Source organism: Varanus komodoensis, unplaced genomic scaffold (genome assembly GCF_004798865.1).
Source record: "Varanus komodoensis strain SLA01 unplaced genomic scaffold, ASM479886v1 scaffold14_1, whole genome shotgun sequence".
NCBI lineage: Eukaryota > Metazoa > Chordata > Lepidosauria > Squamata > Varanidae > Varanus > Varanus komodoensis.
Window position 1 is genome coordinate 11,019,495 of NW_025335438.1, and position 25,059 is coordinate 11,044,553.

The 25,059-nt window shown below is 39.3% G+C and overlaps 1 protein-coding gene across 3 annotated transcripts in view; it reads left to right on the forward strand.

The window, feature by feature from the left end:
• Window positions 1-12,351, forward strand: part of EYA1 (EYA transcriptional coactivator and phosphatase 1) — a 100,564-nt gene extending 88,213 nt beyond the window's left edge. For all 3 annotated transcript variants that reach the window (XM_044424220.1, XM_044424221.1, XM_044424222.1), the window contains 3 exons: window positions 2,475-2,596; window positions 4,286-4,386; window positions 12,271-12,351. In XM_044424220.1, the coding sequence (XP_044280155.1) occupies window positions 2,475-2,596; window positions 4,286-4,386; window positions 12,271-12,351 (304 nt within the window). The remainder of the gene's footprint in view (window positions 1-2,474; window positions 2,597-4,285; window positions 4,387-12,270) is intronic.
• The last annotated feature ends 12,708 nt before the right edge of the window (window positions 12,352-25,059 follow it).

The window sequence follows — 25,059 nt, forward strand, 5'->3', positions numbered from 1 at the left end:
AGTGGTTTGAAACCTTCACTACTTTCAGTCTTCACCCAGTCTTTACCTAGAGCATCCGTCAAAGAAAACTTGCACAGCTATAAGTAGTTACAGTTCTTTCTCGAAAATCACTGCAGGAGGTATTCCTTTCAACTCAGCCTTCCAACAATAATTCGTACTACAAAGGAAACAGCTTTTACATAGACAGACAATGTTTCCTGGGCCTGGCTTTCAAAGATACTTGCACGGTGCTTTTAGTAGCAACAAGCCATTTAAACATTAAACCATAAAACAAAACACCTACATATAAAATATATAAACTGCATCTTCTCTCACGACCAGGATCTCCTAGGGCAGACCTGGGCATTGTATGGCCCGCGGGCCACATCCGGCCGGATGGCTGACCCTGACTGGCCCACATGAGGTCACTGGCAAATTAAAAGTCAGTGCAAATATATATAGTCGTAATATAGATGCAAGCAATACAACTGCACTGCTTTTATTTTGAAGGATCTGCTGAATTGAATTAATTGCTTTTCATGTAATGTTAATGTTTTTATGAATATTCATTAAATAGTGTTGTTCTGTGCTCACATTTTCATTGTATCATTGTAATGTTTCATTTACTGTTTTTATAGAGATATATATTGAGCAGAGCTGTAAGTGTACTGGTCCAGCCCTTAACAACTGTCAAAGTTTCTCATGTGGCCCCATAAGAAAATTAATTGCCCAGCCCTGTCCTAGGGAATGTACAGCACCCTTCTTGAGTTGTGTGCCCTAACATATTTCATTTGTGCAAATGCCTTGATCTCATTGCCACTGAAATTTTTATCTCTGAATTTTTCAAATTTACATTCACCTTTTAATCACAACTTCATTTCATTTTGTTTTCTTGCACAAATTTGAATCTAAGGAAGCCAGTACTCAAAGAGATACCCAAAGTGGTTTTGCATCAGGACTCTTACAGAGTGAGAGTGTTTTCTCTATTGAGTGGTCTTTATTTACCTTGAGTCTGACTGAGTACCTCTGCTGTAGTTCAAAACTCATAATCTGTTGCCCAGCTTACCAGAACAAAATTCAGCCCTCCTCAAAATCCTATAGAGATCTTAATTTGGTGTCTCCTCCAGGATTTTGAGGATAGGATATCTCTGTTACATGAACCTAGCCCAGCATACTGAAATCTTAGATAAGCCCTCAAATTTTCCAACTTCCCACCCTCCGATCTTGACTAAGTTTCATCAGGCCTTTATTGAGCTCATACTCTGCAGGTGATCAGGCTGCCAAAAAAGAACCAAAGACCACGCACAGAGTAGCCTTAGGCTGTCTACCCCCAATATGACCAAATGTGGCTTTCCTATGGTTCTACACAAGCATTCTAGAAAATATAAAAACAGAAGTACAAATGGTGTAAAGGACTCTCTTTCTCCACCTAACAGAAATATGTCTACAACTTCTCTCCCAGTAATATCTCTATTCGCTACTCTTCTCATCTGTCATGGCCTGTTCTGATTAAACTTCCATTAAACTCCTTTATCTTTTACATTGAAGCGAGTGCATGCTCAGATATTTCTTTCTTCCTTCTTCAGCAAACACCCTATCACCCAATTGTGTGTTTCTCCATCTGAAGTTCATATACTGGTGGTAGTGTACTGTCATTGGGTGCTGAGCTACAGCCTATCTTATGCTCTGCTGTGGTAATATGGGTGGATATTTGTCAACGTGAGGGTGGCCATGTTTGCCTTTCCCATTGACATTGATGGAAGGAATGTGCCTTCTACCATGGTTAGGTTTGCTGTCAGTAGAGATGTGGCTGTGAACTGAAGGGTTATCCAGTGAATGTTTGTTCTCCCCATGTTGCCTGCATTTGCCTATAACACCACCCTTTTCCAACCATGTTGGCAGCCCATTCTTTTAGAATGTCTGAGGTGTTCCATTGCTTTATCTGTCATGGTAATAATTTTCTAGTATTTCACCAGCATGGAAGGGCTTCTGTCGAATCCTATAGCCCATGGGTGGAAAATATGCAGTTTGAACCCCTATGCCTTCCCCTGCCTGCACCCCACATTTCTTCTAAAATATTGTAGAGGAAAATAGCACCTGCTGAGCATCCAAAGGGCCAAATTTAGCTTGAAAATTGGTTTACTGATTAAATTTGGTAGCAAACTGACAATTTTGGGACCTCACAGCACAGCGCTGGGTTGTGAATGTTGTCTATCTCTGCTATATCCCTTCGGCTAGCAGGTCTTCAGTACAGAATTGCACCCTCCATCTTTTTAATATGCAGTGTTATCTATGCTGCTTTGCCAGGACAGTGTCAGGACGCAGTAACACAGTAGCAGGCACTGTTGTGCTATTGGGCTTTCACAGGAATGTCTCTCAACATTTTCCTGCCGCAACTCAGCTTGTTTCTCCCACCTTTTCCCAATCCTAGTTTGAAAATCAGGGATAGAAGTACACATAAATTGAAAATATTTGTTTGATTTACTTTCTTATAGGACAAATTGTGTGAATATTCTAGTGACGACTACTCAGCTTATTCCAGCTCTGGCAAAAGTCTTGCTATATGGCTTATGTGGAGTATTTCCAATAGAGAATATTTACAGTGCAACAAAAATAGGTAAGTGGAATGGATAGGTAAGATCCATACAAAGATGCATAAAGCTTTGCATATGCACAGAAATGCCCATTCCAATGCACTTCATTGGATGACATGAATTCTTACTCTATTTTTGCATCTTTGAATGGCTCTCCATTTGTGCATTTTGAAATTTAGTCCTGCTTCTTTGCATTTTCCCTTTCTTTTGTATATGAACTTTGTAGTACTGTATTTTGCACAATTACATTTTCACTTTTTGTACAATAAATTACATATATGATATAATTACAGTAATTAATGTAGCCAGTGTGGTGTAGTGGTTAAGAGCATGGGACTAGGACTCAGATGATCTGGGTTCTAGTCCTCGCTCAGCCATGGAGCCAACTGGGTGACTTTGGGCCAGTCACAGACTCTCAGTCCAACCTACCTCACAGGATTGTTGTTGTGGGGATACAATGGAGGAGGAGATGTGAGCTGCCTTGAGCCCTTTTGTAGGAAAAAGGCAGGATATAAATTGGAAAATAAATAAATAAATAGGGTAAAATTTAGATGTGCTTGATTGCTTGATTTTGGTGCCATTCTGCAGCTGCTGCTCTCCTGTTTGTCTATTTTTTTTCTATGCTAAGCATTGTGTATAAGCACAGATATCATCAATCTGAAGGAGGATATTAAACTATGCTAATAAATTTAAATATTCAGTATTTTTTTCTCAGTATATCACAATTCTCATGTAATTTATCTCCACATTCAGACTGTGTAGGGATAGATGGATTAGTCTGTTTCACATATGTTTAATGATATGTCCATTCCATCACATATTTAGCATTTAACAAATGTGTAAAATAATATTTAAATTTTAAACATTTTCCCTCAAGATACACATTTTTGTATGCCAATTCCTCAAGAATACTTATTTCCTTTAATGTAGGAATTTTTGAAATGAGAACTGCACTGCAAAGTCAAGAAAAGTGTGCCATCATAACTGTATTCTGAATATCTTATTAGGTCATATTACTTAAAAATCACGGTACTTTTTCCATCCCAAGCCTGATGAAGCATTTATTTCATGGACTGAGAGCATTTATTTCATGTCATTCTCCTCAAAAGCCTTATCTTCATCTGTATCAGTACCCTTTCCTTGCTTTGCTTGGTTTCAATTCCTGTTGAGGGTGTACCTGGTACTATGCATTTCATGATCGCGTATATTTCAGGATTGTGAACTTGTTGCTGTTGTTGTTCTTGGTTTTGTCGGTTGTTGTTGTTGTTAAAGATGGCTGTCATACTCATATTTGTGAGCCTAGGCATGCACTAGTAACTTTGATAGTGTTTTCAGGAAATGGCAGCATTGACATGACATTGTTAAGTAGAATGAAGTACAGAAGGTCAAAAACAGCACTTCCCTCGTCCAAGTGGAATTAGCAGTAAAAGTAGGGGATAAGTGCTTAAAATACCAGAAAAGCAAAAAGCTTTTAAGGGAGGAGAAACAGGACGAAATATGGATTTTAACAGATCATTCTCCTAATATCAGCGGTAGATAACATGAAAATAAAAAAATGCAGATAGACACTTGATTTAATGGTTTACACTATAAACTGTTTGTTTATTAGTTGGTTTCTTAATTAAAATAAAATGTGACTTGGTTTCACAAAATTGTGGGTTGATAATATACTTCAAATGTACAATATTTAGAAGTTTATGCTTTTCTTTCAGGAAAAGAAAGCTGTTTTGAGCGTATAATTCAAAGATTTGGAAGGAAAGTAGTATATGTTGTTATAGGAGATGGTGTGGAAGAAGAACAAGGAGCAAAGAAGGTAATGAGGCAAGATTTTACATTTCCAGATAAATATTCTTAGTTAATTTCATTTTAATTGTGGAAACTTTGCATTACAATATCCATGTCTACCCATTATAGGTACTGGTTACTTAGTCCCAGGTAAGGTAGGATACATAAGATTGTATCCTAACTGTCTTGATCTCTCTCATTGGAAGTCTTCAAACAGGGGCTAAAGAGCCATCTGTTGGGGATTCTTTAGCTTTAGATTTCTTGCATCAAGTAGCAGGCTGAACTCCACAAAAGATGCAAACCAGATTCTGAGGAATAAATGGAGCTTTCAGTGCACTATCTTGCCCATTTGCAGTTGTTGAGGCCTGGTGATATGAACTGAGTGCTTGGATCTGTCTACATTCTTGATCCTCAAGGATTTAGATCAAAGAGGTGATATCTGCTTTCTTAAGGGGTGGCCAATTGTTGATCTCTTTAAAATGGGTGTTGGTTCACACCTCCTTGTAAAACCAGGACTGGATCTAGATTGGTACAATAATTTTAAGCCAGTTTCCAAGTTGATTGAACTTGAGATACTTCTGTACGACATGGTTTATCTGGACTCATTTCAGCTGGGTTTTATGCCTGGTTCCAGAATAGGAACTGCTTTGTTTACCCTATGAGATTATCTCTGCAGGAAGAAAGAAGTGTGGGAGTACATTCCTACTGGTTCTTCTCTTAGTGACTTTTGATGCCATCAACAATGGTATCCTGGTAGGCTGTCTGAATTGGAAGTTTGTGTTGTTTTAGAATGGTTCCATTCCTGTTTGGACAGCCCTTGCTCTGTGTGCATTGTCAGGCATCTGTGTGTCATTTCTGACAATTCCCTTTCCCTCTGAAAAGCAGCCGTGGAGACTGAAGTCTGGAGCAGAAGATGTGGGGAGGGGCAGAAGGAATTGCATAGAGCTTATTTCTGAGTGGACACGTCTTAGATTCTTCTGCTAGTCTTTTTTACTTAAAAGCTTTACATTTGCAAAGGAATATTTAAAATTGGGAAGAACATTTACTTTTAATCCATTTTTGTAATGTACACAAATAGCATTCTGTTCTATGTGACAATGGTAGAAAAGTCCTTTCACTTCTTATCTGTCTATATCTAAATAAACAGTTTTTTCAAGTGCTTTTCACAACACATAACTAAAACAGCTTTCATAGTTAGGAAATAAACAGATCTTAAAGAAGCCCGCCAGAGCCATTGCTTTCATGTGTTGTTTGTTGCCGGAAGGACTTTCCCATCTAGGATACAAGGAAACAGCCAGATTTTCCCCTGGCAAAACAACAGTGAATTCAACGGGATTATATCTACAAGGAATTCAGTAACTATATGTGTTCATGCCTAAGAAAAACATCTTCCTAAACCTACAACCATTCAGCTTCTTCCTGAGCCTCAAAATACTGCTTTTCAAGCTCTCTGTGACTATATTTATATGCCTTCAACTTAAAGGTTTCAATTGTGGCTTTGCTTCAAGGCCAGAATATTAAAAAACACCCTGTGGTTCTTTTGCTCCCATAGCTATGAGCAGGGAGGTTTTTCTTGAATTTCTCTGCTTCTTTGGGGGAAAGAACAAACTGTGCTGGCTTTTTGCCCACCACAGCAATGCAGTTTCTCAGTTCTGTTGACCCAAGCTGGCATGGAGTTGCAGAGAGAGGCGAGCTGGAACCCGTGCACTCTCTGCCATACATCTATAACATAGCACAGGTGTTATATAACTACAAAATTGCCTAGTTCTTTTCTAATGCAAATGGAGTTTGCATTCTGAATAGTCAGAGCCCAAACTAAAAAAAGAAGAAAAAGTCAAAGCTACATTTATAAACTGTGCAAACTAATTTTATACAATCCCAGTTGTTATTTGACTCAAGTGGTCAAGCCAGATTCCCATTCCAACCACCAGCTGACAGTCAAGAAATCAAGCATGTGCCAGCTGTTTCCTAACTTGATGTGTCTAGTTTCATCTCTCCCTCCCTGAAATCCCATGCAGGTCCTGATGCCAGCTCAGGTATGATGGTTAAACTATTGAATGGAGCCTTAGACATTTAGTAGCCACTGGAGAATAAATGGAATGGAAATGTGAAGTTGGAACAATCTTTCATTCTCAAACTTTCTGCTATGAAGAAAGCTAACTTTGTTTACCGTATTTTCTAAAATGTATATGTTCTGCTCCACTTCAGCTTGAGATTGTCATCTACTGAAGGTTCAAACAATTTCTGAATGTCTAATTTGATTTCTCCTGCTCAAAAATATTGAAATTTCATGAAAGAATGATGTTGCTATACATTACAAAACAATGCTGATTTTCTGAATCGTGAATGACATGTCTGTTTTTAGACGTTATTTAGCCTTCATAAAAAGCTACTTACCAAACAGCTCAATTTTATGCAATTTTCCTTGTAACTGGATTTGTCAGAAAAAGGAAATTACATATTCCTTAAAATGAACTATTTTAAAGGTATCCCCTTTGCTTGATTAAAAGAAATATGATTCACACAGGATGCAACAGTCTCTTTTGTTTCACTTGTATTGAGTAAGTCATGGTATCACCACCTTTCCATAAGCTGCTATTTCCTGTGGACTCATTTTATAAGACAATTAAAATATTCAGGCCCAGCAGAAGTAAGTGAGGAAAACATATCTGGGCTAGCTCACAAAATAGTTGATGCAGGTGAAGTTGTAAGGAGTCTGCCTAGAGTTCACGATCTTTGTGTCTATCTCCTGAGAGAGAAAGTGAGAAGGAATTTATCAGGCAAGGGAATTCCTACACCTCAATGAGCTTAAAATTACATGCAGAATATAGCAGTAACTCTTTACCAGAATGATGGCTTATTGGCATAGCCTGACTGTATATAGAGTCTTCATTTATAAACAAGCCTAGACATTTGGGTATGGAGTCACTTTATGAGTGTGTGGTTATGTAACATTTGTAGTTGCCACCCGGGATATAGGGCTGCTTAGAAAACATTTACTTCTCATGTAGCAAATGAGCATTTGTTAAAATGGGCCAAAAGGATCAGATTCTGTTATGAATAGAGTGATAGGGTCATTGTTGAACTCCTAATGATCTGAGACTGCATGTGGGATGAACTTTGGTGCAGAGGTTTTACTATGCTGTCAGTCTTCGTGAGTCTCTTGCAAAATCTTGCATAGGTGGCGTGTGAGAAAGTCTTAATTTAAAAGAGCTTTTGATTAGGGCTCAAATGAAAGAGGTGTGTAGGAATATAGCTAGGCAACAACCATTTTCCATATTATAAGGTGTTTTATTATACAGAGACTACAAGCTTTCCATTTGTAATTTCGATGAGACTGGATAATAAGCAACAAAGCTGTTGTCCTAGCCATACAGTATACCAATATATTCCAGCTTGGACTTGAAAGCAGTGATAAATGGCAGGTGGAAAAAGAATCAGATATATACCACTGCAGCTTCTGTACTGAAAGTCACTCTTTAGTAAATGTTTATGTACCAAGTCTATTGAAACTTTAAAGTGCTTTTTAAAAAGAGCTAGACAAAATTCATGGGATGTGGGTGGTGCAGTGGGTTAAAATACTGAGCTGCAGGGCTGGTTGATCAAAAGGATGACAGTTTGAATCTGTACAACGAGGTGTGCTCTCATTGCTTGTCCCAGCTCCTGCTGACCTTGCAGTATGAAAGCATACAAATTCAAGTAGATAAAAAGGTACCACTTCAGTGGGCAGGTAACAGCATTCCGTGCACTTCGGTGTTTAGTCATGCCGGCCACATGACCACGGAAACTGTCTGCAGACAAACGCTGGCTCCCTCAGGTAGGAAATGGAGATGAGCACCACCCCCAAGAGTCAGACATGACTGAACTTTAATGTCATGGGGAAACCGTTACCTTTTAGACAAACTCATAGCCATGTAGTGACCAATCCACCATCAGCTTTTGCTTGGAACTCTAAGTTCAAAGGCATAATTCTTAAAACCAGACTAGGGAGTCACTAGGAAATCATATATATTAGAAAAACTCTTGTCTTCATGCCTTGCTTGCCTCTCCACTGTGGGCTTCAAGTATTGTCCCTTCATCTGACTTGATATACACAGCAGCCACTTTTGTTGTCTTTCAGTTTGCCATCAACAGTCAGCCTTGGAGTACAGGAAAATATAGCCAGGGAATAGACTGGATTGTTCCCTTTCTGCAGTCAGTTGACTCATCCAGGGGTTACCCTGACTTGCTTCTCTTCTTTGACAAGAAACCTAGGTGTCCAGTGAAAAAACATGAACCAAAGCCCTAGGAAAGCCAAATGACAGCAAAAAAGTGAAGAAGCTAAGAGGAAATAAATGTGGTTTTAACCAATTCTCTTTTATTCTTTCCCTCTTTCAGTTATACTCTCTCTGACACTATGCCCCTATCTCCCTCTTACCCCATGCACCCAAGTGCAGCCAATTAGCACATAAGTACAACTTACACAAGTGATTAAGTCCAGTGACAGTGACTTTGATTCAAAAGCTAATCTAGATGCAGATATTAAATCTTGTTCTTCTGAGCAGATGAAAAATTACGGTAACAACACACTGAAACTGGTAGACCTTTTACTACCAAGCAATAGCTTTCCAAGGTACATACCAAACCTGCAAGTTAGGAGAGCTTAGGTAGGTTCTTCAGACTCTTCTGACAGTAAATATGTTGAGATGTTTTTAAAAAATCATTTGGTCTGCATTTGGAAGCAAACTGATGTAATTTGCACCTCCTGTTCAGGTTAGTACATGAAAATAGATGGATCCATCCATCAATCCCTAATTTTGCACAAATTTGGAGGAAGAACCTTTTGCAGACATCTCTGAGGAAGATGACAAAGGAAGTCTTGAGGTTCACACGGCTTTCTGAGCATTACTGCTTTGGTTGCTCTGCCCGGCTTGCATGTCCACCATTGCCACTTCCTTCTTATATTCCTTCAGAATATAAGACCTGAATCACATAAAAACGGGAAGGGAGTGCATCTTCATTCTCATGGATGTTTCTGCTTAGCGTCCCAGTACTTGAATTCCAGCCATGCTGCTCCCGGTATGTGCTCGCTAGTTTTTAGCTCTGAGAACTGGGATAGGCAACACAGAGCTCATGGGCCACAACATGTCCCTTTCCACCTCCTGCTGCAGCGTCTGCTTCCAAGCTGTGGACATTCATAGCAGCTAAAAGATCGCTGCTTTGCCATTGAATTGGTGGTAAACCACTAAAACGGCATAAAAAGGGTAAAGCTCATTTGTTCTTAAGCAAATCTGGCAGTGTTAGGATTCCATTGTAGTTTGCTATTACTACAGGAGGTTAAAGCAGCTAACTCTTATCTGAAGGGAAGTCAGATTTGGCTGCTTTAGGCTTCTTTAATGGTTTGCCACCCATTTTCAGCATCAAACAGTGTTCCCCTTCTCACTGGTGCCCTATGGAAAGAAGGCTGATGCTCAGCCATAGCTTAGCAGGATCAATTCATTCTTATTTCCAATTGATAGCCAATTAAAGTAATGCTATGTCCAGATAGCCATTAAAATTTGGTTCACCATTTGGCAATATAGAATGCAGGAGTCAGGACCTCAGCCTGAATAAGAACCATGGGCAGAGAAGTCAGGTTAAAGCAAGCAGTCTCTTAAGCTAGAGTCCAAATTTAGACAGAGTCTTCTGCACTTACTTTAGAGTAAAAAGGAGGTAATGCATGCTGTATATCACAGATTTTATATTTTGCTGCATAGTAGTTTCTGTGTGGACTTCTACTATAACAGCAAAAGATAAAGACAACACTGAGCAGTGCATTGCTTTTAAAATGAATATTCAAGAATGAGCTGTACACAGCTAAATTATTAGGATCTGCAACGTAATGCATTTACAATTTAAATGTCAAATGTTTCATGATGGGACCATTTGGAATTTTCTGCATGAAAGGTGATTGCTATATCAGACCTGGGGATCCTCTACCATTCAGCATGTCCAGTCGTCTAGGATTACTGGGGAAGTGCTCCAGCAACATCTGGAGATCCAGAGGTTACCCATTCCTGAGTTATATAAAAGATGCTTTGCAGCACTGAAAGGCCTGCTTTATATCATAATGATAGTGAGGTTTCAAAATCGTATCATCACCCTCATAGATTATATAAACTCTGTTTATTCCTGTTGTTCAAGTCTTTGGTTTATTCAGCTGTTGTGCAAAGATACTTATGGTATAGGTTCCATATAGGTTCATATAGCTCGTGCTATTGTCACAAACTGTTGTATCATTCTGGGCAATATCTGTGTTCTGCTCTCTGAGCTATATGAATTTTTCTCTATCTGAGATAATAAAAATCCAGCAGACTGCTACTGATGAAAAATCTGCTCTCAGATTAGGCTGTTAAACTGTATGATCTGAGAACTTGTTGTACTAAATAATCAGAAGTCTCACTGTATTGATGCTTAGAGAAGTTATGAGTAAACTGCTAATTCAGCAGCTGAGAGGAAATTTTTCTGATCCTGTGCGCAGTTTAGCATTTGAGAAACTGTCTTGGACACCACCACAAAATGGCTTCTCTGGAAGGCGTAGATAGCCCCAAAGGACAAATAATCTGTTCAAAATAAAATTGGAAGGGCTAAGGCACTGGAAACCATATCTAGGTTATGCTAGATACATTTAGTATACCTATGGGCAGCACATTCCCTACCCCTGAATTAGCTCATCTTTGATATTTTTCAGTGATTCAGATGGAAAATTGACTGTGGAACAGGCAGAATTACATATTTGGGAATATGCTAAATAACTTTGGGCAGGATTTCAAAGGCTGCACATGGACATTCATGAGAACAAAGACAACTTTTGTAGCCCACCAGTACAGGCCCCTGCAGCCCTTCACTCCCTGTGAAAAACTGTTCCTGGTGAACAGTGGGCTACAATAGCTTGAGATTCAAATGCAGTGCAAAAAGAGCCAATAGAAAGCAGAGTAAGCAGTCCCAGTGAATGGTTACATCTTCTGCTCCTGCGCTGAACTCTCTATATTCCAGCTGTGACACATATTGCCATGTTGCTTTATAGCCAGCACAAATGTGCAGGGTTGGTGTATCCAAATATAACAGCAACATTACATTTTGTTCCCTGATGATGCACTTGGGTAGCTTTATGCACTGCATCCCAAGTTGGTTCTGCAAATCTTAGAGTCAAAGCATTCCATTCTAATTTTCCTTGTTTGCTGCATTCCTTGATGTTTTTCACAGAAAAGCTATGATGTAAGACCAAAACTTCACAGCCAATATCGGTGTTCTTTGTAATGCGTGTTTTAATGTATTGTACACTGCCCAGAGAACTTCATTTATTGGATAGTTTTAAAACACAGTAAATACACAAAATACCAAATTAATTTCAGTAAATAATAGTACTGAGATTAATATAATATATAATTACAGAGTAGTGAATTGTCTTATGACCTTATGACTATATTGTAAGTCATTTGTTCTTTTCTGGCTGTTGACAGTGCACACGGAAGGCAAAAAGACACTGTCTGTGCAGAAGTGTTGATGTTTAGGACATAGGTCCTACAGCTTTTATCTTTTAGCAACGCAGGGCACCTGACCTGTTCAGACTCAGACTGTTATCTGAAAAGTTAGAATTTTTAGTAGGTAACAATCTCTAGATGGCTTCCATTTGGAGCTGGATGTCTACGTAAAAAATCCCAGAAGGCGAGCTAAGCACTAAAATGGTGCATTCATTTTTCATACTTAGTTTTAATATGTCCTCCCTCTGTAAACATTGTAAAGTTTTGCTTTTCTTTTTTCCCCTTCATGTTGTTATATATTTTACAGGTATCACCACATTTGCTTTCCAATGTGCAATAGCTAAATGCTGCTAAACTCATAAAATAACATGCAGCTTTGTCTCCTTACATTGTGTTTGTGTTGTTCACAGCATGCCATGCCATTCTGGAGGATCACAAGCCACTCTGACCTTATGGCCCTTCATCATGCCTTGGAACTGGAGTACTTATAGTAGCACTTTGTAACCCCAGAACTTCCCTCAAGCCCATGAACAGTGTGCCTGTGTCTTGTGTCAGCACTGGGCTACAGAACTTGGTGATTTCATCATGTTGATGTACAGCTGCAACTGGTCTTAACCTTTGCCCTTCCAGTAAATGGAGGAGCATGTCTCTTTCTTCAGAAACAGCTGTTGATTCGAGTACTGTGAATCCAATGAAAACAAGCCATGATGAGAATGTTTTAACAATGTATCCTTACCACATTTGCTACATTGAAAGGTTCATACCTGTGAAGAGACTGGGAAGTGCTTTGTGATTTCTAGAATCTTCACACCTTCTTAAACGCAGCAAACTTGATTGCACAACAAAGACTGAGCTTTAAAAAAGATCCCATGGATACATTTCCTAAAGGTTTACTTTTGTTTGTTTTTTTAGTTTCTCAGACCCAGGGTACTGTGTAAAGCTTTACTTATTTATGAACAGACTCTGTTTTGACATCATCACCTAAATGTGGATATGTATGATAAATGAAAGGGTATAGCACGTCTTTGCTTTCTGATACAGAATGAATTTTGATTTTAGCACATTGCAAAGTAGTTTAAAGTATGTCTAATTTAAGCAAAAAGGTACATCACTGAGACAATCGTGTACAGGAAGAATCTTTTGTGTAAATTTGTAATGAATGGATGATGTTTTACATATTGTTTAGGCAAATACTATTGAAAGGTAGTCAAGGCTTTTTGGTGAAGTATGAGGCAGTATGTGCACAAACCATTGTGCGGTGCCTTATGAAAGTATTGTGTATAAATATGTAGATAATGGAATTTTTATAGATCAATTTGTCAAGACCAAAAGCATGGATGTCAAGTGTCAATAAGGAATCACTTTTTAATCTTTCTTTATTTCTAGATATTTTTTCTCCCTTGGCAAATCTATTCTATCAAAACACCAGTTATACCTCTCTCCCTTTGAGCCTGCTCATCACTAACTGGCTTCTCATTTACATTTTGTGCTTGAGTAAATAGGTCCGAGTGCAAAATATATATAACTCACATCAGGTGAAAATGGTTTACATGTTAAATTGTCACTTTTCCTGCTGAAATACATGTAGATGGAGGTATGACATGTCATGCTTCCCATGTGCTTTGCCAAGAAAAGCAGCAGTTTAAATGTGCATGTATATGCTCAACTGATGCAAAGCAAACTGTTAGGACACACCTGAAAATTAAGGGCAGTATTCTGTGCTTTTCATGGCATTGAGATGGATACAGAACTTTTCTCCTGAAGATAAAGTGGCAAGCATCTGTGGAAGCCTTCTAGCACAGCAGAGAGATCATATAGACAAAATGGGGAAGAAAGTGACTTCAACAGATCCCTCCCTTGTCCTGCAGACCCAGTACATGAAATTGTTCCAAACGGTTTGGGCTGGGGAACCCTCCAGAGCAGTGGAAAAGGTGGCATTGAAGGTTCCAGCAAGATTGAGAAAGTGGCCAAAATTTTCTTCCCCTGCCATATGTACTTTCCTGCCGGTGAGACGATTCTAACTAGAATTCTGTCCAAAGGATGCTACTGCTAGTGGAAGAACACTGGATACAACCCATTGGTTTTGCTTGCATGATTGCCACAGCACACTATGGCTTATTTAAGCCTCAGTGGATTATAGCGCATGCTGACTGCCATTGTGAATATTCAAGGCATGGTGGGTACAGCTTAGCATAATGTCCAAACAGGGCTATTTTGCAGTTGAGGTGGCTTGGTCCTTATTATAAGCTGCAGTGACCACCCACTCTGGCTTGACTAGTCATAATAACAAGCCAGCCCTGTGTTTTTACTGCTAAACACTGAATGTGGGAAATGATCGTCTCATTACTTCCAAAAGTAAAGGGCTGATTTCAAAACAAAGCAGTCCTATTTATGTAAACTTAATGAAAAAAATAAACTTCATGTATTCAAATACTAAAAAATAAAGCAACCACTTTATCATTAAATACAGAAGAAGATCTTCTTTCTGGGATCCATTCAATATATATTAACTATGGATCACCTGGAAGTATTCTTACTTTATCAGCCCTGCTTCTCTCAAAAAAAGTAATTCCTTACTATAATATTGAAACATCAGGGGCACAACCTTCTACATGTTGAGGCAGAAAACAGCCTTACAACTCCCAGTTTTCCCAACCAACCAAGCTGGTTGGAGAATGTGGGGAGTTGCAGGATCTTTCTGTCTAAACATATATAGGATTCCACCTTCACACAGAAATCTGCTGAGAAAAGTGCAGAGTTGTAGTTTAGTGATGAACTGCTCTGATGCAACCCTGAAATGACACCATGGAATATTATGTGGAAGAGATGAACATGATGGTAAATGTGTCTCTCTGTTAACTGCTGAATTAGACTATGGGCTTTTCTACATGAGGCATATATCATATTCTCATCATTCCTTAGTTGCGGTTGTTTACAGGTTATTTAGATGATGTCATGACCCTCCAGTTTCACTTCTATGTGAAACCCTCACTTTTGCTAAGTGTTTTTAGAAAAGAGAAAAAATGTATCATCTAATTGTGAAAGCAAAAGAAGGCAAGATTTCCTCATGTATTTGTGCTTTTCTGCTGCACCACATTGTCATCTGGAGGTTGTGCAGCAATAAGGCAATAGAGGAAACACTCTTCAGGTCTTAGTCGGCTACAAAACTGAAAGTAGATACAGATAGTTAACAGCCTTGTGTAGAAAAGCTCCATATTTCCCAGGCTTCTTTTAATTGCAAGAACACAATAAAATGTGGTTTACAGTGATTACTGAAACCTTAGTGCATCACAACTAAGGAAATATCTGCTCCTAAAAACTCCAAACTTGGAGAAAATGTGTGAGCGTTGCAAAATAATTTTTCTTTCTTTGTAGATGCACAATCTGGTTTGAAATTAGAAACTTGCAAATCTCTAGTGCATCCTTAATTTTACCTTTCTCACAGCAGTAACCAGAGTTTTCTGTTAGCCCATTGCTGGCAATGGACACAGTAAAATAGTTATTGCCAATTTTGTTTAGACTGTTTATAAGTAGGTCATATGGCATTTTAATTGTACCCATCTTTGGTAAAATATGAAGATCACAAAAATGGAGGCAGTGTTATTGCCTACGATTTTAGAAAAGTCATCTGCTTAAATGAATGAATGGGGCTTTGTTAACCATGGTTAACACATCTACACCTTCTTTCTTCCCCATCGATAATTCTTCCCTCCTGCTAAAGCCATGGTTAACATATATATTAGTACCAAAATGACCATGCTTCTCCAATATATCAGGTTTCCTACCATGAATAAGGTAGAAAGGTGAAATCTGCAGAGCAGGGAGCTGGGCGACTGCATGTACAGTTTTGCAGCCTGCCCCCAAATGAACAGGCATGTTTAAGGAAATCCCCTTGTTACATCTACACTTGGTTTGCATGTCTAAATTCTTGACCTGATCCTTGGAACCAGGCCACTGATGGATTCTTTGGAAGTAAACCGCACTTCTAGTAGCCTCCCCCACTTGGTTAAATAAATTAGCTTTTAAGCCAGCTGCTAGCAACGCAACAACAGGAGCTGTAAGGCAACATCTATTTTGTGGAGGATGCATATTGCTGCTATGGTTTATAATTATTCTGTGGATTGTTTCAAATTGTTTGATTATAATATGCCCCCACCCCCATCTTCCGTGACTTTGTGTACCAAGAACAATCCAGTTCAGGGACTACTCACAGTCTGTAAAGTTAAGCACATACACAGATCTATTCATGACAGGGGCTGTAATTAGTTGTTGTTGTTGTTTTCTTTTTTCTTTTCCTTTGTTTGCTTTAAGCAAAATAGAGATGGACATTTTCTCCTTTATTTCAATATTTTGTAGTCAAAATGCTGACTTAAAAATGTTTGTCTGGGCCTTATTGTACAAAAGTGTGTTGTGTCTGCAATTGTGTACATAAATTTTCCTCCATTCATTTTGTGTTTAAATTAATAAAATTGATTTGTGACATATCACAGACTTTTATCCTTAATGTGTTTAATTGTTAACATATCTGAATACAGAATATATCTGTTAATATTCAAGTGGTACAGTACAAAGAAGTCTGAACTAAGATATAAGAAAAAAATCCAATTTGAGAGCATCCATATTAAGCATGTGACCTTGAGCTAGTCTAAGCAATTCCTTCCCACTCCAACTGACTAGCTTCTTCTCCATATACGAATGTACTGCATCTGTGATTCACTTGACCAAGTGAGCATACAGGGCCTTTGAGGACAGAACCCTCTTCGTGTTAAAATTCAAATCCCAGTTGAGTGTTTTGGGCTTCAGGGACAAGTGTAAGAAGCTAAGAAAGGCCATGCAGGATGAGACTTTCATCTATTTCTTCCAGGATTCCTTGCCACACAGTGGCAAACTGCCCCACAGGGCCCCTCAAGCAGTATATGCATATAATCGCTCCCTCCTGTTCCCCAGCAATTGCTGTACACAGGCACACTGCATCTGATAGCAGCTGTCAAGCCATGGGTTGCCTTCTCCATGGATTTGTTCAATCCCCTTTTGAAGCCATCCAGATTGGTGGGCATCAGTCGCTCATCAACTACAGCAGTGGATTCTACAGCTTAACAATGCACTGTGCGAAGTACTTCCTTTTAACTGTCCAAATCTCCCACCAATCAGCTTTATGGGATGACCTCAGGTTCTTGTATTATAGGAGAGGGAGAAAATGTCTGCTCCTCCACACCATGCATAATTTTGAACCATCATTCCTTGGCAAATAGATGGGGAAGAAATGGAGGTAGTGACAGATTTTATTTTCCTGGGCTCAAGATCACCGCAGACTGTGACTGCAGCCAAGAAATTAAAAGACACTTGCTCCTGGGGAGGAAAGCTATGACAAATCTAGACAGCATACTAAAAAGCAGAGACATCACCCTACCAACAAAAGTGCGTATAGCCAAGGCTATGGTTTTCCCAGTTGCAATGTATGGCTGTGAAAGTTGGACCATAAGGAAGACTGAGTGCCAAAGAATTGAGGCCTTTGAATTGTGGTGCTGGAGGAGACTCCTGTGAGTCCCTTGGACTGCAAGGAGATCAAACCAGTCAGAGGATCAACTCTAACTGCTCCTTAGAAGGCCAGATACTGAAGATGAAACTGAAATACTTTGGCCACCTAATGAGAAGGAAGGACTCACTGGACAAGAGCCTGATGGTGGGAACAATAGATGACAAAAGAAGAAGGGGATGACAGAGAATGAGGTGACTGGATGGAGACACTGAAGCAGTCAGTGTGAGTTTAAGTGGACTCCGGGGGATGGTGGAGGACAGAAAGGCCTGGAGGAACGTTGTCCATGGGGTTGCGATGGGTCAGACGCGACTTCATGACTAGCAAGCACGCAAGCATGGCTAGTACTTCTCTCAAGCCAGACAACACTAATTTACTATGAAAAAGTATATATTTCTCTGTGACAGAAACCTATAGAATGAGGAAAATCACAATTGCCCATCTAGATTATAATCATCAAAAGTACAATGGAAATAGTTGGGAGCATATTCTTAACATAGTAAAAGCTATTCCACCAAATTACATATTTACCTAAATAGGAGACATTATGGACCAAGCAAGTGGAAGAATATTTGCTCAGTCTCTCATTTCCCAGGATGTTTCCCTTAACTAAATTGTATTTATTTATATTTATATATTTATATTACGATTTATATCCTGCCTTTTTCCTACAAAGGGCTCAAGGCAGCTTACATCTCCTCCTCTATCTTATATCCACAACAACAACCCTGTGAGGAAGGCTGGGCTGAGAGTCTGTGACTGGCCCAAAGTCACCCAGTTGGCTCCATGGCTGAGCGAGGACTAGAACCCAGATCGCCTGAGTCCCAGTCCCATGCTCTTAACCACTGCACCACCCTGGCTCTCTAAATCAACTACATGCTTTTTTATAATTTCTGTGTTGATCACTTCAACCTGAATTTCAGACCAGGATTTACTCAAACAGTGAACTTTAGCATCTGAGCCTATGAATTCTGCTTCTCAATACAGCTAAGTTTACTCCTGAGTTCATAAACACCTTAATGAAGCTCCCCTAGTGAATAAGTGTTTCAATTCAAAAATTAACTAATCCATTTGTAGCAAATTTCCTTTTCCCATTTCCAAGAATACATTCTCCTACACCCAGTTATCTCACAACAGAGGGAATTTGTTGCATCTACAGGATGCATTGAATTCTTATCAGTTGAACCAAGTCTGTTATTTGTAAAGTCTGCTCCATTGCCTCTGCTTGCTGCAGATTCTAACTCCTGACCACTGGCCCTAGTGGCTGAGGTGCCTGCATATGTTGTGCATGGGATGAGTCACCTCACAAGGTTGCGTGATGTGGCACTGCTTGGGCCAATTGGGCCCCATCCTAAACACTCTGCAGTGCAGTGTTTCATAGGCAGGCATGGTAGGACTCCTTCCAAAGCTCACACCCCAGCAGAGGCCTAGAGACAAGAGAGCTCCCTCTTGCCCTTTACCCTTGCTGCCACTTCAGCATGGAAGGCAGTGGTGGTGGTGAGAAGGGGGAGCAAGAAATGCTATTGCTCTTTGCCTCTCAAGCAAGCACAAATGGACATAATGATGAGTTTTAAAAAAGGAGGAGCAATAGCAGCTGGTGCTGATGAAAAGGTGACAGAGAAGGCCCATGAAGAGTGACATAAACAAGGGCCCCCAAAACCTGGTACCAGAAATACTTAGCCCACAAATGAATTAATGCATACAAATTGTATTTTAATCTTAAGGGTTTTTTTAAGCTTGTTAAGATGAGATTAGGACCTTTTTTTAAAAAAAAAACTTAGATTTCTATAAAGGTATCATTAATCAGTTTCTTATCTGGATTTATAAATCATGCACTCAAGAGGATTATCACCAGGAGGTTAGGACTTACAAATTCCATGTCCTTGTACTTTTTAAAAAGAATGCCACAAACATCAATGCAAAGTCAAGTCTAAAAATTAAGGCTGCATGTCATATTAAATAGTCTTTTTTACCAGCATGTGTTGGGCATTCATAGCATGTTAAAAAAAAAACTGACCAGAGACAATTTTAGACCTCACAATCATATCAGATACTCACACAAGTTTTAAAACTTAGTCTCTGGCTGAGATAGATGAAAAAATGTTTAAAGTATATTGGAAAATATCCAGACTTAAAGATTTTCCTGTTGATTTCAGGTGCCTTATTCATCTGCATCTAGAATGGAACAAAAGGTATTACTGTAAAGTGATTGTAGTATTACGTTTCTGTTGTATTATATACTGATCTTGAAAACAGTTTAGCTTTTTGCATTAGGATGTTGAACTCAAAGAGGAGGTTAAAGTAGAAGACTAATTTTGTAATTCTGAAACAGATTTTGACAGTGCAAAACAATTTGATAGTAGATATACTTTCTTGTTTAGCTAAGCATTTAAGCTTTCACACAGGAAAAAGGAAACATCCCTTTCTCCAGTAAACTGATTTGTTAACTCTCTGAAATCTAATAAAGTCATAGTGGTTTAAGAGTCATAGTGCTCTTATACAAATCTTTGGAGCAACCACATTTAGAATAGTGTATACAGTTCTGGTCACCTCTCCTAAAATAGGATATTGTTGAGTCAGAAAAAGTAAAGAGGTTCTAAAACGATCAAAGAGCAAATCAATTCTCCAGTGAGGAAAGGTTACAGTTTCTGAGATCATTAGCTTAGGAAAAAGGGGTGTGAGGGGAGACACAATAGACATGTATACAATTATGCACAGTTTGAAGAAAATAGGGGGACATTGCCTTGAAGCTGATTGGCACGAGGTGCAGGCAGAGTACAGGGAGTACTTCTGTCTTTTCACAGCACATTATGGACTTTATTGCCACAAGTTGTGGTGATGGCTACTAATTTGAATGTTTTGAAAGCGGGTTTAGATGACTTTATGGAGGATATGGCTATTCACAACTGCTAGGCATATTGTCTCCAGTATCAGAGGTACTCTGCCCATGTACATGAGTTGCTGGAAACATGAGTTGGACAGTGCTGTTGTGCTCATGCCATTAGCAGGCTTCCCATAGGCATCTGACTGGCCCCCTGTGAACAGAATGGATCCTTGATCTGAACAAGCATGGCTTTTATTAGAGGTACAAAATAAATGTTTGATGTTCTTAATTTAGCTGAGTTATTTTGTATCATCTAATAAAATAAATAGACCAAACAGTCAACAAAAAAGAAGCCACTATAGACAGATCTGACCTTTATGCAGTATGTACAAAATATGTTTAGACCCCATGGAAATGAATCAGTTTTAGGCACATCTTTATGGATTTGACTGATAGCAATCTAAATAGCACTAGCATGAACAGCAAACAGCTTATGAAATAATCCTAGCAGTAAACTGTTGGGTATGACCTATTTGTTAGGTTTAGGGAATGCCCCATGACAGATTATCAGGATGGGTTGCATGTGCTTTCTTTATTTCTCTGTCAACATGGAAGCAGAACTGACATAGTAGAATATCTTTTTCAAATGAAGTTTCTGTACCATGTGGCAAATTGGACAGGGAAGCATATGGTGTACTGACCCCAGGACATCATTTTTGAAATAAACATAAGCATGGCTATAGAACATCTAAAATTAAGCCTGCTTATGCAGTTAAAAGAAGGTGCTTTTGACTTAACCAGTCAGTAACCCAATTCACAGTCATGAAAATAACAAAGGCTGATTGTATTCTACTGACTTTGGCCTCGTGGCAAGTGATGGTCTTAAGCAAAAGAAAAAAGAAACATAAACAGAAAGAGAGCATAATAATATTCCAGTTTCCCCAAAGTATTGTCACTCATTGAATATAATGTCCTATGGACATCTAAAAGAAATGAGAGGTACTCTTAAGAAGAAGATGGAGCAGATAGAACAGAGAACTCAGAGAAACTACAGAGGAAGATGAAGAGACAAGCTGTTGTTTTATGGGGCAGACATATTTTAAAGTTGATTGTCGCAGCGGTCTTAAATTGTATATTTTAATGGTATTGTCACCTTGAGTCATCACTGTGTGTGTTTTGAGAAAGGGGCCTAACACTGCAGTCATATGCATATAATTCCCATTGAGTTAAGTGAGACTTATCCCCAGGAAAGTATGAATAGAATTGCAACATAAGAAATGTTTACTGTGTGTTCATCTCCAATGCAGAGCCAAAATTCCATAAGAGGAAAGAACAGGACCTTACTCATTTGACCCATCCCCTCTGTGGCATTTCCACCATTTATTTACATTTTCCTCCACGCACTGGTGGCATTCTATCTACACTGGGGAATTTGCTCAATTTGTTTTGCTTCTCACCTAATGTAGATCCCCTATTGCACAAAATTCTACATTGCACAGGGAACCCATACAAGTAGAACAGGCTCTCTGTTGCCCTCCAGCACATGGGGAATGATGGAGCTGAGTGATGGAAATGCACAGAGAAGGCAGGGCAAAGAATGCAGTCCCAGTCAATTTCATGGAGGTAGCTGCCTGAGCAGTGTTTAGGAAAATAGCTTCATGGTTCTCAAGGCTCTCGTAATTGGCAACTTTAGTGGTAGCCATATAAATCCCTCATGTATTCACTTTAAGGTGTTCACATTAAGGTGAGAGCAGAACCACATTCCAGGAGCTGATGTGCTTTTCCAGTGGCAACACGTACAGCATTAATAACAAGGGCCCCTACATAACGATGGCTCTTCTGTGTGATCAGAAAGCCTGGTACAATTCGCATTCCTAACTGCAAGAAAGAGAATTCATGCAGGACTCAAATTCATGTGCTCAAATTCATGTTCTCAAATCATTCTTGCTCATTAACATCATCTATGCAGTTAGCAAAGAGAATAGCTAGTGGATGCATTGTATTTGGAGGTGTAGCCAGTGAACATGATTTTACTTTCCCCCCGACACACACACCCTTGGCATAGACATAGGAGCAACATCTGCATACTCCATATGAGTACTTTTGCTTGCATAACCTGGATTCGCACTCTGTATTACCACTGGCAACCATTATACTATTCACAGCTACAAAGATCTAATAAAGCTGGATCCTAGCATTTTGATTAGCATTGAAAAGTGGCACTCTGTCAGGCATATGTCCTTATCCTGTTTTCTTCAGGATTCCTGAAAGTAGAGTGCACAATTTTGTTGTGAGGTAACTTGTGAAGTCACTCAAGTGATGCAAAGCATTCCTTGACTAGCATCCTGTAGTTCCGGCAAACAACGTTGGAATCACACTGGTGTTGAGTTTTGCTTTCGTGACATGAAGGATCCACCATCGCCCAAGGGAGGAACTCAAAAGCAGCCAGATCTGCCGAAGAGGCCTATAAAAGCCTTCAGCTAAGTCACGTTCTCCCATCTGAACTTCTAGGAGCTTGCTCTTGCTGCAACTCCTGCAGTAAGGAGACCTGAAGGGTCTATGAAGCCTGAGCGCGTGCCACTGCTCCCTGCGAGCACCCATGTGTGTGGGGCTTTGGTGAGCAATATGGCAGGGCTTGGGCGGGGTGCAACAGGATGCACAGTAGCCAAAGCAGCACATGGTTGTGGAGGCTCAGTGCAGATGGACCTGTGTCTCTTCCCCATGCCCTGCATACGAACATCTTCCCCTTCTTTGTCCTCTGCCTTTGCCTCATCCTACCTTCCGCTTCACAGCAGTCAGGTCTGATAGCATCAACTATACATAAAGAATAAAGTGGATTGGACTTAAAAGAGTGGGGTTTCAGTTCAAACCCCAAATGGGCTTTCAAATGGGTTTCTTGAGTAGCCTCAGGCATGTTTCTGAATTTCATCTTTCATTTATCATCTGTGAAATGGGAACAATGGCACCCAAACAATAAAATATCTATGTTTAATTAAAAGTGCTTTATGTATTACTTACAGAAATGCTAGTTGTCTAAAAAGTCAAAGTCTGTACATTAAGTTGAACCCATATACAGGTTTTTAAAAAGTGGAGAAAGAGCTTTAGCCCAACTCTTGTTTAAACTCACTTTCCCCAGTGAAAGCATTGCACTGTAAGAAAGATTTCAGTAGCTTTGTTTCATTACTAAACCTATGCATTGTGTATTTGGAAAGATTACCTTGATCTGTGTTATCATTCAAGTTCCCATCTGAAAACATCATTAATTTAAATAAACAATAGAGACTGAAATAAAATTCCATTCATGCTTAACCCTCCAACATGGTTTTGAAAAACCTTTCTTCTTCAGCTAGTCTTATGTTACATACTGGATGGTCTTTGCTTTGACCACCCCATAAAAAAGGCTCATAAATACTTTTCATGTGTTACTTAAACTAGCAGTACTCCCCAAGGTACTGGGCTCTGAAAAAATGGCTATTTCTAAGGTATTTCTAAACCAGTAGCAGAAGTGAAGATATGAAAACCCATTCTCTGATACAACAACCAGATCACAATCTTAGTTTTTAGTCTTTGCTGGAAAGAATATAGGATTTATTTTCATAAACAAAAGGGGGGAAAAGAAAGTCACCTGGATTATTTGTCTTCTTTTGAGATGGTATAAGCTACTATCTAAAATTCAAAATTCATTCCTAGCTTTTTATGATAAACATACAGCAGCCCCAACAAAACATGTCATTTCTTGCAAATTATGGTTTCCTTCTGCATGATTGAGCCACTGCAAGCTTTGGGCTTCTGAACTTCTCACCCTCCTTCCACAAGAATATAAGAAAGTTTCTGCCAATCCACACCAATGGCCTATAAAGCCTAGCATTCTATTCACACAGAGGCCAACTAGATGCCTGTGGGAAGCCAGCCTTCCCCTGTTAATATATTCATCAGGGATGTACACTGGATTTGGATGAAGTCTGAAGCCCAAGCAGAATTGAGCTGCTTTCAATTCGTTTCAAATCTGGCAGAATCAATCCACTCAGAAAGAGCAACCGTCTCTGTAAATTTCATCCAATTTCTGCCTAGAAATGTAAAAAGTTATTGGCAGTTCCCTTTAAACAAATTCAAAATATAAAAACACATCATACATAATTGCCTGCATTTATTTTTCTGACATTTTGCAGGCATCATCCCTTCCCAAGGGACCACTACGTTTGCAAATGTCATCACATTCTGACCCAAAAAAGAAAGAAATTCGCCACAGTAGACAATGGGAAATGCAAAGCCTCAGATTTCTGAATCTCTGGCCAAGGTCAGTACATAAGTCAAAACACATTGACTCAGAACTGAATTTATCAGCTTTGGGTCATTTTGCAAAGCACCAAATGAGAAGCCAATTCAAATCTGTATTTTGGTGCACACCCTTTATAACCACTAGGACTAGCAGCCACTGATAGCCATATGCTCCATGAATTTTCCTACTTTCCTTTTAAAATGTGCTTCTATTGTCTTTCACACTTATTCACCTTCTGTCCCAGGTTCAGCCATCACAAACATTGTACCCTTTCTTCATAAGGAAGTTGTTCCAGTCCTCTGATCACTTTGGTTGCCCTTCCCATCTCTTTTCCCATCTCTACAATATTCTTTGGGTCCTGTGAGCAGTACTGTACAAAATCTTTCAGATGTATTTGTACCATAAATATGTATGAGGGCAGAATGATATAAGACCAGGGCTTTTTTTGTCATAGAACGTACCAGAACGGCGTTCCGACACCGTTTTTTCCAATGGATTTGACGAAGTGATTTTGAATCGCTTATCCGGCGTAGCAGATCAGCAGCAAACATCATTAACAT